Source organism: Leucoraja erinacea, chromosome 19 (assembly GCF_028641065.1).
Source record: "Leucoraja erinacea ecotype New England chromosome 19, Leri_hhj_1, whole genome shotgun sequence".
NCBI classification, from domain to species: domain Eukaryota; kingdom Metazoa; phylum Chordata; class Chondrichthyes; order Rajiformes; family Rajidae; genus Leucoraja; species Leucoraja erinaceus.
This window is the reverse complement of record NC_073395.1, coordinates 5,438,519-5,456,277: the sequence shown is the minus strand read 5'-3', so window position 1 is coordinate 5,456,277 and position 17,759 is coordinate 5,438,519. Positions and strand designations below refer to the sequence as shown.

The 17,759-nt window shown below is 42.8% G+C and overlaps 1 protein-coding gene across 4 annotated transcripts in view; it reads right to left on the bottom strand.

The window, feature by feature from the left end:
* The window catches only part of rad52 (RAD52 homolog, DNA repair protein), a 31,897-nt gene that overhangs the window by 6,962 nt on the left and 7,176 nt on the right, over window positions 1-17,759 (bottom strand). For 3 of the 4 annotated variants that reach the window (XM_055650145.1, XM_055650146.1, XM_055650148.1), the window contains exons 2-7: window positions 13,390-13,491; window positions 9,253-9,346; window positions 8,914-8,981; window positions 8,646-8,764; window positions 5,118-5,193; window positions 154-350 (exon numbers count right to left, since the gene is read on the bottom strand). In XM_055650145.1, the coding sequence (XP_055506120.1) occupies window positions 154-350; window positions 5,118-5,193; window positions 8,646-8,764; window positions 8,914-8,981; window positions 9,253-9,346; window positions 13,390-13,491 (656 nt within the window). Of the gene's footprint in view, window positions 1-153; window positions 351-5,117; window positions 5,194-8,645; window positions 8,765-8,913; window positions 8,982-9,252; window positions 9,347-11,401; window positions 11,676-13,389; window positions 13,492-17,759 lie in introns of those variants that run through there. The other variant, XM_055650147.1, reaches the window with a different exon arrangement.

Here is a 17,759-nt window from a genome sequence, read left to right as displayed (position 1 = left end):
CTCTCAATCATAACTGAGCCACTACTGGTGGCAACTCAAAAATGACATCAGCATGCAAATTTTCAACACAGTAATGTACTTTAATTCAGATAATTAATAGAGCCTTAATGCCAACTTGAGACTCAAGTGCTTGAAATTTCCACAAATACCAACCGGGAAAGGCTGCAATTTCCTCTTGCCACTTCATCTTTCCTGTCTGTAATTTCTCCTTCATTGTCTTCGTTCGGCGGACATGAATCAGGAGGAGGCAGAGGTTGGAGCTGAACCTGTAATAAGCTGCTATACCTGGCTTTCCGAACCATGGGTTCATCATCCTTTCTTTTAGCATCAGCCAACTGAAAATCTGTTTGCTTAAAAATATAAAATGACAATGCTTGTATGAAACGCATGCAAGGTAAATGAATCAGATCTGTTGACTACTGAATGGTAATAGTTTCTTGAGATGCCAAGATATTTATCACCATTGTATATCGGTTGAAAGACAACATAAGACAAATAGACCATCAATAAAATGGCAGATGCTGAAAATCTAACGCAGAAACAGATGGCTGTAAATTGTTCATACTCCCTCATAACTGCTAAACCCATGTTGTGGAGCATTGGGCCAATAAAATCCTATGTGGTGGTTTGTGCTCAGATAGCTGAATGCAGGTAGAGGAGCAGTGGATCAAGAATGACTGCTTTGATTTCATTGCAATGACCCTTTTGTCAATGTCCACATGTACAGATTTGTGGAATGGACCAGGTATACTTTTAGTTAGATCAACAGCTAATAATACATTGCACATATTTACTGTGAAGTCACATGAAGATTTGCTGAGATTGAGGGCAGTTGTTTTTCAGGTATCTACATCACCATGAACAAATGGCTCTATACAGATCTGGTGTTAAGGAAGGCTGCATCATCACCCTGTGTTCACCTCAATGTAGCGCCTCACCTTCACCAATCTACAGGATTTAAACAATATTGCCTCAACTCCAGAGACAAGGTCATCCTTTCCACCATCATTGAGCTGTAGCATGTAGATAACACTTGCATCCATGCATCGAGAAGCAAGGCTCCAAGTCATAGTCAACCTGTCCAATGAAGCATGAGAACTTGCGTCTTATACTTAGTGCCACAAAACAAACGTTTATCAACATGTCCCCAACTGTACAACACTGCCATCCACAGAAAGACTCAAACTTCATACTTCGGAACCAATCTTGCAACTGAGGGATTTTACCATTAAGTGAAACATAGAAATTAGGTGCAGGAGTAGGCCATTTGGCCCTTCGAGCCTGCACCGCCATTCAATATGATCATGGCTGATCATCCAACTCAGTATCCCGTACCTGCCTTCTCTCCATACCCCCTGATCCCCTTAGCCACAACTAACTCCCTCTTAAATATAGCCAATGAACTGGCCTCAACTACCCTCTGTGGCAGAGAGTTCCAGAGATTCACCACTCTCTGTGTGAAAAAAGTTCTTCTCATCTCGGTTTTAAAGGATTTCCCCCTTATCCTTAAGCTGTGACCCCTTGACCTGGACTTCCCTAACATCGGGAACAATCTTCCTGCATCTAGCCTGTCCAACCCCTTAAGAATTTTGTAAGTTTCTATAAGATCCCCTCTCAATCTCCTAAATTCTAGAGAGTATAAACCAAGTCTATCCAGTCTTTCTTCATAAGAGTCCTGACATCCCAGGAATCAGTCTGGTGAACCGTCTCTGCACTCCCTCTATGGCAATAATATCCTTCCTCAGATTTGGAGACCAAAACTGTACGCAATACTCCAGGTGTGGTCTCACCAAGACCCTGTACAACTGCAGTAGAACCTCCCTGCTCCTATACTCAAATCCTTTTGCAATGAAAGCTAACATACCATTCGCTTTCTTTACTGCCTGCTGCACCTGCATGCCTACCTTCAATGACTGGTGAACCATGACACCCAGGTCTCGCTGCATCTCCCCCTTTCCCAATCGGCCACCATTTAGATAATAGTCTGCTTTCCCGTTTTTGCCACCAAAATGGATAACCTCACATTTATCCACATTATACTGCATCTGCCAAACATTTGCCCACTCACCCAGCCTATCCAAGTCACCTTGCAGTCTCCTAGCATCCTCCTCACAGCTGACACTGCCCCCCAGCTTAGTGTCATCCGCAAACTTGGAGATATTGCCTTCAATTCCCTCATCCAGATCATTAATATATATTGTAAATAGCTGGGGTCCCAGCACTGAGCCTTGCGGTACCCCACTAGTCACTGCCTGCCATTGTGAAAAGGACCCGTTTACTCCTACTCTTTGCAATGAAAAAGAAAGAAAAACTATAAGGAGACAAAAGTAGTTTGTTAGTTACAGCGAGGATGGAAGAGGAGAGAAACCCTGTTTCTCTTACCACAGATAAGGACTGACCTGCTGGTACTTCCAGCATTTTCAGAATTTATCATTTCACCTTTAGTGCATCAGCGCCCCCTTTGGGAGATTGAAGAAAATAGCATTTAAAGACCATACTTCAAACCCAACACAAAATTCAGTTCATTTGGCAGCTCTCCAAATGTTTGATGCTTGGATAGGGTCACACACTTATCTACAGGGTCCTCTCCAAGTGCATGTACCATTCTGACTTGGAATTGCATTGCCAGTCCATCCTACTCAGCAGTTCTGCTGGGAGCACCTTTGCCAGACTGTCTGCAGTAGTTTAAGTTAGTGTACTACCATTTTCTCAAAGACATTTAGGGATGCACAATGTCGACCATAGTTGATGATATCCAGATCCTGAAAATGAAATAAATTTAGATCTGAAGAAAATCTAGGCAATAATCCCAGTCTTGGATAGGAACCAATATTTCACAGCTAAGAGGAATGTCAAATAAAGCATGATAGACACAAAATGCTGGAGTAACTCAGCGAGACAGGCAGCATCTCTGGAAAGAAGGAATGGGTGGTGTTTTAGGTCGAGACCCTTCTTTGAAACAATCTGGTATAAGGTCACAAGGAATAGGAGTAGAATTCAGCCAATCACGTCTACTCCACCATTCAATCATGGCTCATCTATCTCTCCCTCCTAACCCCATTCTCCTGGCTTCTCCCCGTAGCCTCTGACACCCATTCTAATCAAGAATCTATCTATTTCTGCCTTAAAAATATCCACTGACTTGGTCTCCACAGCCTTCTGTGACAAAGAATTCTACAGATTCACCACCCTCTGGCAAAAATACATTTCTCCTCATCTCCTTACTAAAAGAACACCCATTAATTCTGAGGCTATGACCTCTAGTCCTAGACTCTCCCGCTAATGGAAACATCCTCTTCACATCCACTCTATCTAAGCCTTTCACTATTCTGTATGTTTCAATGAGGTTCTTTTTTCTAAACTCCAGTGAGTACAGGCCCAGTGCTGACAAACGCTCATTATAGGTTAACCTGCTCATTCCTGGGATCATGCTTGTAAACCTCCTCTCCAGTGCCAGCACATCCTTCCTCAGATATGGTGCCCAAAATTGCTCACAATATTCCAAATGTGGCCTTACCAGCACCTTATAGAGCCTCAACATTACATGTTTCAGAAGAGGAAAGTAAATATCATTATAAACAGGCTGCTGTTACAAAAACTGATTCTTAAGTTTTAAAAAAATGAATGAAGAGAAAGAATGAAATATCACTCAAAATTCAACCAAAGAAGATTTGTAACAGCAGCTTTTTTTAATAAAAGGACCGATAACCTGCTAAATACATGGGGTAGCAAACAAGAATGATTACATATGTACCTCAACTATTTAATTAGTTCAAAGTACAATATTAAATGGAAATGATAGTCCCTTTGATGTGATTACTTGATTCATCAGGGAAATCAAGCTGTCCATGATGCAGGAGAAAAAAAACAGCTCATAATTTAATCTTAAATGTTTATATTTTCTTTGATTTCAGCCTAAAATGTCTTCATTCTGCTTGGGGGAATGAAACTCTGATAGTTTACATTGAAACTGAAATATGGAGGCTGAACCAGTTATGGTTTCATGAATCACCATTTAAAGCAGCAAAGAATAGTGGCTGGCACTTGCTAATAAAAACATAGAAACATAGAAATTAGGTGCAGGAGTAGGCCATTCGGCCCTTCGAGCCTGCACCGCCATTCAATATGATCATGGCTGATCATCCAACTCAGTGTCCCGTACCTGCCTTCTCTCCATACCCCCTAATCCCCTTAGCCACAACTAACTCCCTCTTAAATATAGCCAATGAACTGGCCTCAACTACCCTCTGTGGCAGAGAGTTCCAGAGATTCACCACTCTCTGTGTGAAAAAAGTTCTTCTCATCTCGGTTTTAAAGGATTTCCCCCTTATCCTTAAGCTGTGACCCCTTGACCTGGACTTCCCTAACATCGGGAACAATCTTCCTGCATCTAGCCTGTCCAACCCCTTAAGAATTTTGTAAGTTTCTATAAGATCCCCTCTCAATCTCCTAAATTCTAGAGAGTATAAACCAAGTCTATCCAGTCTTTCTTCATAAGACAGTCCTGACATCCCAGGAATCAGTCTGGTGAACCGTCTCTGCACTCCCTCTATGGCAATAATGTCCTTCCTCAGATTTGGAGACCAAAACTGTACGCAATACTCCAGGTGTGGTCTCACCAAGACCCTGTACAACTGCAGTAGAACCTCCCTGCTCCTATACTCAAATCCTTTTGCAATGAAAGCTAACATACCATTCGCTTTCTTTACTGCCTGCTGCACCTGCATGCCTACCTTCAATGACTGGTGTACCATGACACCCAGGTCTCGCTGCATCTCCCCCTTTCCCAATCGGCCACCATTTAGATAATGGTTCTATATGCAATTAAACATTCCTCAGCCTAAATGATTCCTGGATGATACTAAATAATTAATACCGAATGATTAATGATTCCTGGATGATACAGAAGGCCAAACCTTGCTGTCAGGTTTTGCTGGCAAATCTCTGACTACCATTTGACTTTGGAATCCAGTAGTAGAATACCTGCTGGTCCGCTTCCTGGAACATTTTGCGTTTTACTCGATTCTGGCTTCTGCAGTTTTTTTGTGTCTCCCTATCACAGTTCTGTATTTTCACACAACAATTATTTTAAAAGGGTGCTGCAAATAAATCCTCACCTGCTTTGGTAGTTTATTAACCATTCGCAGGTACTCCTTATCCAGAATACAATTACCCAAGGCATTGCCAAAAGATCTGAAATGAAAAACTTAATTAATGTGAGGATTCTAAGTTGCACTGCTACTAACAGAAAGGTAAAAAAGCATCGCCAATTTTCTTTCGATGTGCATATTAACTACATATTTTCTAACTGACCATTATTTCATTCATTATTCTGTGGTCAATTATTCAGACTGTCAACAGTAGAGGTGAATAATAAAGTAACCCAGATAAGGTAACAAATGGAACACTGAGCTCCAGGTAGAGCAATTATTTTCCGAAATTATATTTTAATGGAGTGTTAAATGTTAGCTGCTGAACATCTATCCTTGTCTCTCACTTTCCCCTCTTCAATACATCAATCATTAAATTTTAACCAAGCCATTATCTCCAAAGTTACAACAGTTTATTATTTATTAAATATTTTAGTTAACATGCAGACAATTAAAACATTTCCCTAAGGATATATATATATATATATATAATTTAATCAACTAGGCTGGGGGCCAAGCATCGAAAATGTGTCTAGAATTTAACTTTTGTGACTCATGTCTGGGAACTACTTGAAATTTTGCACAGATTTAGATAAAATATAATTGAGAAGGAAGTCATAACTCGTCAGTGGCAAAAGTTGCACATTAATTAATTAAGCTAATTAGAAAATTAGATCGAAAAAGTAAACGCCATCTATTGTTCAATGCTCATATTACTCCATGGGGAACCTAATTCCGTACTGCTGTCTATTTAAACCATATATTTGAGACTGAAGGTGGACAAAAATGCTGGAGAAACTCAGCGGGTGAGGCAGCATCTATGGAGTGAAGGAAATAGGCAACGTTTCGGGCCAAAACCCCTCTTCAGACTGATGTGAGGGTGGGGGGGCCAGAGGGCTAGAGGGAGAGCTGAGAAGGGGAGGAGACAGTAAGGACTACCTGAAATTAGAGAAGTCAATGTTCATACCGCTGGGGTACAAATTGCCCAAGTGAAATACGAGGTGCTGCTCCTCCAGAAAGGTCGGATACGGAATGGGAGGGGGAGTTGAAGTGCTGAGCCACCGGGAGATCAGGTTGGTTATTGCGAACCGAGCGGAGGTGTTTGGCAAAGCGATCGCCAAGCCTACGTTTGGTCTCACCGATGTAGATCAGCTGACATCTAGAGCAGCGGATGCAATAGATGAGGTTGGAGGAGGTGCAGGTAAACCTATGCTGCACCTGGAAAGACTGCTTGGGTCCTTGAATGGAGTCAAGGGGGGGGTAAAGCGACAAGTGTAGCATTTCTTGCGGTTGCAAGGGAAAGTGCCTGGAGAGGGGGTGGTTCGGGTGGGAAGGGACGAATGGACCAGGGAGTTACGGAGGGAGCGGTCTCTGCGGAAAGCGGATAAGGGAGTAGATAGGAAGATGTGGCAAGTGGTGGGGTCACGATGGCGGTGGCGAAAATGATGGAGGATTATTTGTTGTACGTGACAGCTGGTAGGGTGGAAGGTGAGAACTAGGGGGACTCTGCCCTTGTTATGAGTGGGGGGGATGGGGCGAGAGAGAGCAGTGTCATGGGGTATCGAAGAAACCCTGGTGAGAGCCTCATCTAACCCCCGTTCCCTGAAGAATGAGGACATCTCCGATGCCCTGGGAGCAGATGCGGCGTAGACAGAGGAATTGGGAGTAGGGGATGGAGTCCTTACAGGAAGCAGGGTGGGAAGAAGTGTAGTCCAGATCGCCATGGGAGTCAGTGGATTTATAGTGGATGTCGGTCAGAAGTATCACCTGCGATGGAGATAGTGAGGTCCAGAAATGGTAGGGAAATGGTCCAGGTGTATTTGAGTGCCAGATGGAAGATAGTGGTGAAATGGATGAAGTCAGTGAGTTGTGTGTGGGTGCAGGAGGTAGCACCAATGCAGTTGTCAATGTAGCGGAGCTAGAGTTCGGGGATGGGGCCCTGGTACGTCTTGAACAAGGATTGTTCGACGTACCCTACAAAGAGGCAGGCATAGCTAGGGCTCATGCGCGTGCCCATAGCTACGCCTTGTATTTGGAGGAAATGGGAGGAGTCAAACGAAAAGTTATAAGATGTAAGGGCCAGCTCCGCTAGGCGGAGGAGAGTACCAGTAGACGGGGATTGGTTAGTTCTCCGGTCGAGGAAGAAACGGAGGGCTTTGAGACCCTCCTGTTGGGGGATGGAGGTGTAGAGCGACTGGACGTCCATGGTGAAGATGCGGGAATGGGGGCCTAGAGAACGGAATTCCTGGAGACAACGGAGAGCGTGTGAGGCGTCTTAAACATAGGTAGGGAGGGGTTTAATCGGGGGGGTAGGATGGAGTCGAGGCATGTGGAAATAAGTTTGGTAGGACAAGAACAGGCAGAAACAAAGGGTCTGCCAAGACAGTCAGGTTTGCGGATTTTGGAGAGAAGGTAAAATCGGACCATGCGGGGCTGAGGGAAAGATGAGGTTGGAAGCTTGGGGGGGTTGGGAGCCGGAGTTGATGAAGTCAGTGATGGTGCTAGAGATAGTGGCCTGGTGCTCGTCTGTGGGGTCATGGTCCAAGGATGGTCCGGCTCCTGAACCAGCCTAATTAATGGATGAAAGCAGTTCCTGTGGGTTCCCTGTTTACTGAACCCCACTGACTGCCAGTGGGCAGAGTGGAGGTCACGGCAGTAGTGGGACTGGAGCAGTGCCAGGCTGGGGGATGGCTAAGGCATCTTCCATGAGATAAAAATGTCTAACCCTCACTATCCCCCCCCCCCTTCCAGAGCTGCCCACGGCTGGAGCTGCTTTGGGTCGGCTGCGGGCTCCGTACATGTGGCCCCTCAGCGCGTCCACCTCGGCCAGCATGGTGGGGAGCACACCGCCCGGGCCGCTTTCAGCATCCCGACAGCGCCGGCTAAGTCAGTCCGCCCGCTTGCTCGCTGCAACACTGGCCTACCGACAGCCCGACCAATCCTTCACAGCATCCACCGGCCTACCGACAGACCCCTCGCAGCACTGACCGGCAGCCGGACAGCCCGACCGACTGACTGACCGACCGACTTCTGACTGACCCTAATCCTACCTCTACATTTTTATTTATCAGTTCACATCATAACTTTACAAAGATAAATCAATTGTAAAACAAAATTATCAGCAAGGTTAGCATTACCTTTATTCCTTCCAAACCTTGCTATTGTTTTGATGTAATTAGGAGGCAGCCAGAGTGCTCGCTGCCTCGTTACCATGAATCAAAGCACATGAAAGGTCAATTGGCGTCCGACGCAATGTCAAACGTGCATTGATTGGACAATTACTACTTGGAAAATTGGAGGTTTGTCTCATATTTTTAAAATATATGCAGGTTTTGTTCTTGACGAGTTTCAGGTATGATTTCTATAATATTTTTACACAATATGTTAAAATTTCAGGTAGTTACGTGATTCAGGTCACAAACCTAAACGAAAAAGCACCTAGGCCCACAGCCTAAACATGATTCAACAGTTTTAGATCAAATAATTGTTCATTACCTCAAAGATCGCTTCAGTCCATCAGTAACCGCCTCCTTCCTGGCCTTCTCCAGGGACATTGCCTTGGATTTCAGTCCTTCACTCACTCCATAACCAACATCTTCATGGAAACACCCATCCTGATTGTCACCAAAGTGTCATACTATTAAAATGCATGCAACATTTACATTATTACACACAATATAATTAAAACCAAAATCAGTACATTGTTTATTTTCTTGCTTTTTGCCAGATAGACAGACCAACATTAAACAAGAGCCACTTATACCTTGAGTTGGACCTTTATAAACGCACTGACGCCCACATAAAATTTGCCATTAATGAGATCCACAAAATCTGAAATAAATCAAATAACTAAATTAATTCAAAAACAAGTATAGATTTATGGTTACACCCAACCATGTAGTTCCTAATCGTTATGTTACGATGATTGAAAAGTTTACTGGATACCGTATTTCTTGGTAAGGTTGGAACAAAATGTCTGACCTGACAAATATGAAAATAGTTTAGAAATTTAACAACCCATTTCCACAATTCTGGTATGAACCCAAAATCAATAATGCTTCAACTCCCAAATATCCATTTAAACTAAACTAGTCTTACTTACCAACATTTTGTTGTGTGATGGAATGGGACCAACCATTATATCCAAAGAGTTCATTAGCGAGGTTGACAACCCTATGACCCTCGATGTAGCAGACCTGATAATATAGCAATTAGAGGAAACAAATTATTGTCGTCGTAAAATATTTACGCAAAAGTGGGAAAGATCACATATGAATGAGGGACTTTAAAAAATATATATTTTTAGAACTTTAGAATAACTGATTTATTGGTTGATCTATTATGCCTGCAAAGCTACAGCAGTGAGAATTGCATAGGTCTAGTTAATATACGGTGAGTATAGAATACACACTTGACTAATGGAAAAGTATTATTTATGGGCCGATGTCAACGTGAGTGAAAAGTATTTTGCAACTAATCACACTAACCTGACAGTAAACAGTGAAATGAAAATGATTTGACAGGAATGTAGAGCCTAGAAATGCAAAAAACACCAAATTCTGAAGCATGAATAGGCAAAATATGTTTCAACAGGAAAATTAAGTGGGGGACAAAAAAGCAAACAAAATAAGGTCACGTGATATGAGCAGAATTAGACCATTCGGCCTATCAAGTCTACTCCGCCATTCAATCATGGCTGATCTACAGTATCTCTCCCTCCACTCCCCATTCTCTTGCCTTCTCCCCACAACTCCTGACACCTGTAATAATCTCAAGAATCTATCTCTGCCTTAAAAATGTCTATTGACGGCCTCCACAGCCTTCTGTGGCAAAGAATTCCACAGATTCACCACCCTCGGACTAAAGAAATTCTTTCTCATCTTCTTCCTAAAGGAACGTCCTTTAATTCTGAGGCTATAACCTCTAGTCCTAGATTCTCCCACTAATGGAAACATCTTCTCCACATCCACTCTGTCTGTGACTCTCACTATTCTGTATGTTTCAATGAGGTTCCCCCTCATTATTCTAAACTGCAGCGAGTACAGGCCCAGTGCCGTCAAACACTGCCATTAAAATCACCAAAAGCATGTTAGAAATCATCACTCATGGTTCTACAAAGTACTGATTCTGTTTGTGCCTTCAAATATGCACTTTCTTCGAGATGATAATGAAAACTACACTGGCATATTGAAGAGAAACTGAAAATGCCAGAAATTCTCAACAGGTCAGGTCACATCTGCGAGATGTTTCAGATCATGGACGTTGCAAGCAAATACTGACATGGGTTACCAGTGCAGTGGAAGTTTAACATTCTTGTTTAGGAATGATCCAGTTTCTAAGTACAGGTATTTGGATTCCAGGAATTTAGATTCTCAAGCACAAGAATATACTCGGCCTGTAATATTTTTGTAAGAGCAAAGAAAACAGGCCCAGACACGTAGAATTTAACCAAATATGCCAAATGGAGCAAAACAGAAAGCAAGACTGGCAACCAAACAGAACAGCAAGACCCTGACAGTAAATAGTGCAATGAAAATGATTTGGCAAGAAATTAGAGGTCATAAGAACAAACAAAAAGAATTAAAAATAACTAACATAAATATGAAAAAATAGCTGAGGGAAATAGTGTGAAAAGTGGGGTGAAAGTGCCAAACAAATAAAAGAAAAACATCAATGTTAAAATCATTGCTCCATAATTCTAGTTTTTCTGTGAAAGCTACCAATTGTTCCAAGCGACATCTGGTGTCAAGTGCAAAAGACGACAAATACAAGTTTTTTAAGGAACAATTCAACCTGATTGTACCCAGATTCTTGAACACCAATATATTGTGTACCAGAATGTAAATGTCCCAAATTAAATAACTACACCTATAAGTGGATCACAACTAAATACTTGAATTCAGTTTGAACTAGTGTAGACAAAATTTTCAATCATCAATGCAAAAAAATATAAATATATATTTGAGTGCATAAGGTTTTGTTTTCCTTGAGAATCCATGGGAAAAAGATGGGCAGATGGAGTGTAATATATGAGATGCAAGATTATCCATTTGGTAGGAAAAAAGAGGAATGTTGTTTAAATAGAGACCACAATCGGATTGCAATGTTCCCTTATGAAACTTAGTTAACAGACACTTGTCTAATTAATAAGGCAAACGTAATGTTGACCTATCACAGGGTATCGAAGTAGGGAAGTCTTGATACAACTATAGAGAATTTGTAACAACAACATATCTGGAGTAAATGCTTACCATTTTGGACTATTTAAGAAGGTAAATTCTTGCTTTGTGGGGATCCTTGCACTCACCCATGGGAAACATTACTGGATACCAATGCCTATTCTGAAAAACAACCATTTTATCCTTGCTTGCCAATCTCTTTCCTTAAACTTGTTATTCATCCAAGTTGAGACCAACTGTTCTTTTCTACAAAGGTTTAATTTTAATAAACGGTCTTTAATGTGCCATTTTAAAAATTCATAAAAATCCACGAACAATATGCACTCCATTCTATTGATCAACCATCTGTTCGTTCTTCGAAAACTTCAATTACATTGTTAAACACAATTTCCCCTTTATAATTCCAGACTAGTTCTCAATAATTAGTCTAAACATCTCCAAATGCATATTATATTTCCCCCTGATTATTGCCTAACCTTACCCATCACTAATATTAAACTGTTAATAGCTATTAAGCTACTAAGCATAGTTACAAAAAAAATCTTATGTGCCATCTTCAATTTACCAGTTCTAATTGTCTTATGCCCCTGTCCCACGGAACTGAAACCTCTGGTGACATTGCCCGCCACCCAAAAAAAAATTGAGGGGACCTGCAACCTCCTACCACCTCCCACGCATATGTTGAAAACCTTCCTCGACTATGAAGAAAACCTCCTTCGACCTACAGCAACCTCCTACGACTAATTTGAAAGCTGGCTTCGTTAAATTGGTCTGCGATTTAACAACACATGCTTATGTTAATATTAACCTTTTTATCACCCAGTTTTTTTCCACCCGGGAGGTCTTACCTTCGACCTCCCGTGACCACCTTCCACTAACATCGCAACCAGCTTTGATTAAAAAATTATCGATTTTTAATACGGCAACCTATTTTAGTCGAGGCCTGTTTTGATTTTGTTGAAATAATCAAAGGAACATAGAAGAAGCCTCGACCACGCGGAAACCACTTTCGACCATTAGGGAGAGTGACCAAAACCTCCGGGAACCTCATGGAAACCTTGGGTGCCGGGCAAGGTCCCCAGAGGTTTCCATTCAGGTTTTCTAAGTGGGACAGGGGCATTACACTACCACATATCTAGGGAACATTAGATGATTATGGCAAGCCATCTCACTATTTCCCTGAACAACTTGGAATAAAAACTATCCAACCCTAGACACTTACCTGCAAAAGTACGGCCAACCTTTTCAATACCGATTCTCATACCGATATCATTATTCATTGACTAAGATTTTGCTGGCATCCGCTCTACCATGCCAAGTACCGCACAAATTATCCATTAAATTTGCGTTTAGATGTGCATTTTTTTTTAGTTGTCCCAAGTACCGTGCTCTCTTATTAGCTCATTATTCAAATGTAAGTAAAATATTTAAGTTAAGTGCCTTTCTATTTTCATATTTTCCCTTTGCCATAATTATCCTCTTCCCTCCCCCTCTCAACTTGACAAATTTACTTTGCATGTTATTTTGTTTTCCTCGTCATATTCTCTTCTTTCTGCCTGTGACGAATAAATTTGACTTTGACTGACTTTGTGTCCAAAATCTATCTTTAAAGCACATTATACAATCCTTTTCCTATTATTCTCTCATTTTATTTTAGCCTTGCTTCATTGAAATGAGAAGTATATAGAAAATCCTTTTCCATTATTTCTTGCCTTTGCCATCACTAACCTGAAATTTGTACCCAAGTGTCATCCCACTTAGTCATTTTCCCCACACCAGATCCAGCAAATATGCTTCGCAGTTGAGTTGAGAATATGCTGATCAAGGAAGCTTTGAAAATATGAAGCTGATTTTCTGTGGAGGGTTGCTTGTTCACAATAAGTGGGTAATATCAGAAATTATAGTGCAAACGAAGCAAAGGGTGACTGTGTAAGGGGAGAAGGGTGGGATGGGGTGACGAAGAAACCAGAGGAAAATGATGAGAAAAATCCTTCTTCATTTGTATCATTTTTAAACTTCCTATGCATAACAATTTAATTTCAGAAAATATTTTAATTTACCTTTTGCCCGCCACCTGCTGGACGTTGACTTATGAATTCTGGGCCTAATCGCCTCTGCAATGCACTCTGGATTGCTTGATATTCTTCAGCTGTATATTGGAACTATAATGAAGAAAACAAATGGAATTAATTTGGTAGACTTCAGATACTTTATGCATGCTGTGGTTGTTTGAAAGAAGCAAGCTTCATTTCACTTAAACATTTTTTATCTAATGCCTTAGAAAAGACAGTATTATGTACTGCACAAATGAATTAGAGGACTGTGGTCATATATTTAATCCGAAATTCACCACAAATTCAATGACCTTAATAATTGGTCTTTAGATTGATTCATCGGATCTTGTGATGCTTGTTAGAGACTGGTTTCTATAGAGTAAAATTTGAATCAAGTAATTGCTGCTTGGTTATCTTTGAAAAAAGGATGAGCTTCACGATTAAATAATTTACAAATATCCACCTTCTACCTCCAGCACCTAGCTGAACAACTGGAGAGAAAAAACACTGACCATGGAATCTAACTTGTTTAAGAAGGAACTGTAGATGCTGGAAAATCGAAGGTACACAAAAATGCTGGAGAAACTCAGCGGGTGCAGCAGCATCTATGGAGCGAAGGAAATAGGCAACGTTTCGGGCTGAAACCCTTCTTCAGACTAATTCCATTGTGTACCATGGAATCAAACTTCACAGCCATCAGAAGTGTATTCTGAGAGAAAGGTACAGGAAGCTATGGAAGTAAAACATTTTATTGTAATCTATCTTTATATCTATAAAACTCTGGGGCCATCCGACCGACTGCCGTCCGGCGCCCTTCCTGCCTTTCAATTCATGCCCGATACTCGCAGATGTCCAATCGAAATGGCCGATGCTCGCAGATGTCCAATCGGAATGGATCCATTTGCATGTACGGCTGCCGGCTGCATTTCTTCCTTTGATTCATTGCCACGCCCAATCCAGACGCTCACTCTCCGAGATCTTTTCCATTTCGGTAGAGATTTCGCTTTTCTTTCTAGGTATCCGCTCCTCATTACATTTCGTCGTGTTGAAGTGCACGTTTTTAATCAAATCCTTCTCCCCCCCCCCCTCCACACCCAAGTATTTCAAAATTAACTGGCTTCTCCATTTACATGTCAGCTTCCAACACACTTCGAAACAAAGTTGCAAGACAGGAACACTCTGAACTTTTCACTGCTGCAGCAGGCAGGGAAGGTGCCATTGGATTTTTTTTTTAAATCCACTGCTGAGGGAGGCAGGGCAGTGCTGGAATCTTACTTTTGGGAACGACTTCAGTTCCATTGGAGGAGACGGGTGCATGGTGGAATATTGGGTTGGGGGATCACACCATTGGGGGAGCAGACCCAACGGGTCTGCACTTGGTCTAGTTATATATTAAAACTGTGTGGCTGCCGCCTGCCGCCCGGCGTCCGGCTGCCTTTCTAGTCGCTGCTCCTTCCTATCAGCTTCCAACACACTTCAAAACAAAGTTGCAAGACAGGAACACTCTGAACTTTTCACCTCAATGGGATATCACAGCAAGTGCTTCAACAGGAGGGGGAGGGCCAATTGGTATTGCAACTGGAACTGCTGCAGCAGGCAGGGAGGTGAAATTGGAATTTGTTTTAAATCCATTGCTGAGGGAGGCAGGGGAGTGCTGGAATCTTACATTTGGGAACGGGCTCAGTTCCATTGGAGGAGACGGGTGCATGGTGGAATATTGGGTTGGGGGATCACACCATTGGGGGAGCAGACCCAACGGTGTCTGCACTTGGTCTAGTAAAAATTAAAACATTGTCTGGAATGAATATTGCTATCAGAAACATTGGGTTTGTTCGCACCAGCATTCAAAATAATGAATGTCTCTCCAGATTAATCAAATTTTAAACTGAAATTATACCTTTTATCACATCTAAGTAGTTCATTAAACTGCATTTCCTTGAATAAAATGGAATGTTTCTGCTGCCAAGCAACTTTCCATGGGCTAAAACAGATGACTTGGTGGGAGGTTTCACTAACCAGCATCATTGCCAACAGAAACACATGCTGCATCAGCCTGCAGGGTTTACAAGTGAAGAAATGGAAAAAGTATGATTTGTCGGATTTTAAAAAATGACTTTAAAGTAATTTATACCTAAAGCATACTGATGATTTGACATGGAGGGTAAAATAAAATGTTGATCTGAATAGATTTTTATTTCCTTTAGAAAGCCATATTATTACTTCTGAACAATTATTGCAGGGTTGTCTAGAAATATTGCATCAACACACTGGCTGGGGATAAAAGCTTCATAATTCAGGGAAACAGTCCTTTGAAAGCAGTCTTGAAGAGGGTCCTGGTCCAAAACATCATCTGTCTATTTCTTTCACAGATGCTGCCTGACCCGCTGACTACTACAGCAATTTATTTTTTTACAATGAAAGTTTTGTACATGTTCAGAAAGGAAATCACCTAAACTCGATTAAGTTGTAATTTCATTTTTGTGACCAATGGTGGCGCTGCAGTCACAAAATCTGCCATTAAAATGGGAACATAAATGTTGTCACTGTAATAGATAAAACTATTCTCTACTCCATAACTACACTTCAGGTGAAGAAGAGATTTGGGTTGTGGCACAATAATCTGCAGATGCTGGAATCTGGTGGGTATTAGGGAACAGGGGGCAGTAAAAGGAAAATGGGGAACCCAGAGTAGGGAGGGATAAGTGAAGAATTAAATCTAGAATTAAATGTCGACAAAACGAAGGAGATGGTTGTCGACTTCAGGCGCAGCCAAAGCATACACCCCTCAACATCAGTGGCACTGCAGTGGAGAGAGTGGAGAGCATAAAGTTCCTCGGTGTGCAAATTACAGTCTCACCTGGTCCAGGAACACCACTGGGACCGTCAAACGGGCCCATCAGCGACTGCACTTCCTGAGGAAACTAAAACAGGTCTCACTCCCCACCAACATCCTCAGGACTTTCTACAGGGGTACGGTGGAGTCTGTACTCACGTACTGCATAAATACGTGGTACTCCACCTGCAGCTGCTCGGACAGGAAGGCTCTGCAGAGGGTAGTGAGGGGAGCAGAGAGGATCATTGGCGTCTCCCTACCCTCGGTACAAGAACTGTTCCAGAGCCGCTGTCGGAAAAAAGCTCATAGAATTGCTAAGGACAAACTGCACCCCCTCCACATACACCTGGATCTCCTGCCATCAGGCAAGAGATATCGATGCATCAAAGCCCGGACTACAAGACTGCTAAACAGCTTCCTACCACAGGCTGTGAGGCTGCTAAAAAGTCACTCTTTTTACTCACAGTCACTTGATTTTGCGGCTGGCACGGACACTTTAATAACTGGCACTTGCCACTTTAATAACTGGCACTGGCCACTCAAATCAGCTGCCCCGGACATTTTTATGATTGGTTTATTGTATTTTAACGTTGTGTTTTACCTGCTTTTAACTATTTATTTATACTGTTCCATCAGGGACTGGATTGTTTTTAGTGTTATTATGTGTGAAACGTTTTAAATTTCATGTGCGATGCTCCGCTATTCCCTGGGAAACGTCTTTTCATTTTGCACTGTACAACTGTTGCTTGCAAGATGACAATAAAGGTTGATTGATTGATTAATTGATTGAAGAGCAGATTAGATTAGATTAGATTATATCCTTTATTTGTCATTCAGACCTTTCAGACCTGAACGAAATGTCGTTGCCTGCAGCCATACATATAATAATAAACAACAAAACACACAATAAACACAAATTAACATCCACCACAGTGAGTTCACCATGCACCTCCTCACTGTGATGGAGGCAAAAGTCTTAAGGTTACTGTCTCTTCCCTCCTCATTCTCCCTCTGCGCTGAGGCGATATGTTGTTACCACACCGGGCGATGGTATTCAGTCCCGCGGTTCAAGCTCCGTGGCCCGGGGTGGTCGAAGCTGCCGCCCTCCAGTCCAGAGGACGCAGCTTTTGCCGGGGGAGCTCCAGAAAACAGGCACCAGCCTGTGACCTGCGAGCTCCTGACGATGTCGTCCACTGGCCCGCGGCCGAACCCCGGATCATGTCGCCGCCGGAACGCCGCCTCAGCCACCGGAGCACCGTCACAGCCCCGCGCCGGGCCGCCCTCACCGGAGCACCGTCTCAGCCCCGTCACCGGAGCGCCGTCTCAGCCCCGAGCCGGGCCACCCTCACCGGAGCGCCGTCTCAGCCCCGAGCCGGGCCGCCCTCACCGGAGCACTGTCTCGGCCCTACGCTGGGCCGCCCTCACCGGAGCGCCGCCTCAGCCCCGAGTTGTGCCGCTGTCACTGGAGCGCCCGACGCCGCCACAGCTCCGAAGTCGACCAGCCTCGCGTTGGTGAGTCCTGGATGGCTCTGCCTCCGGAGCC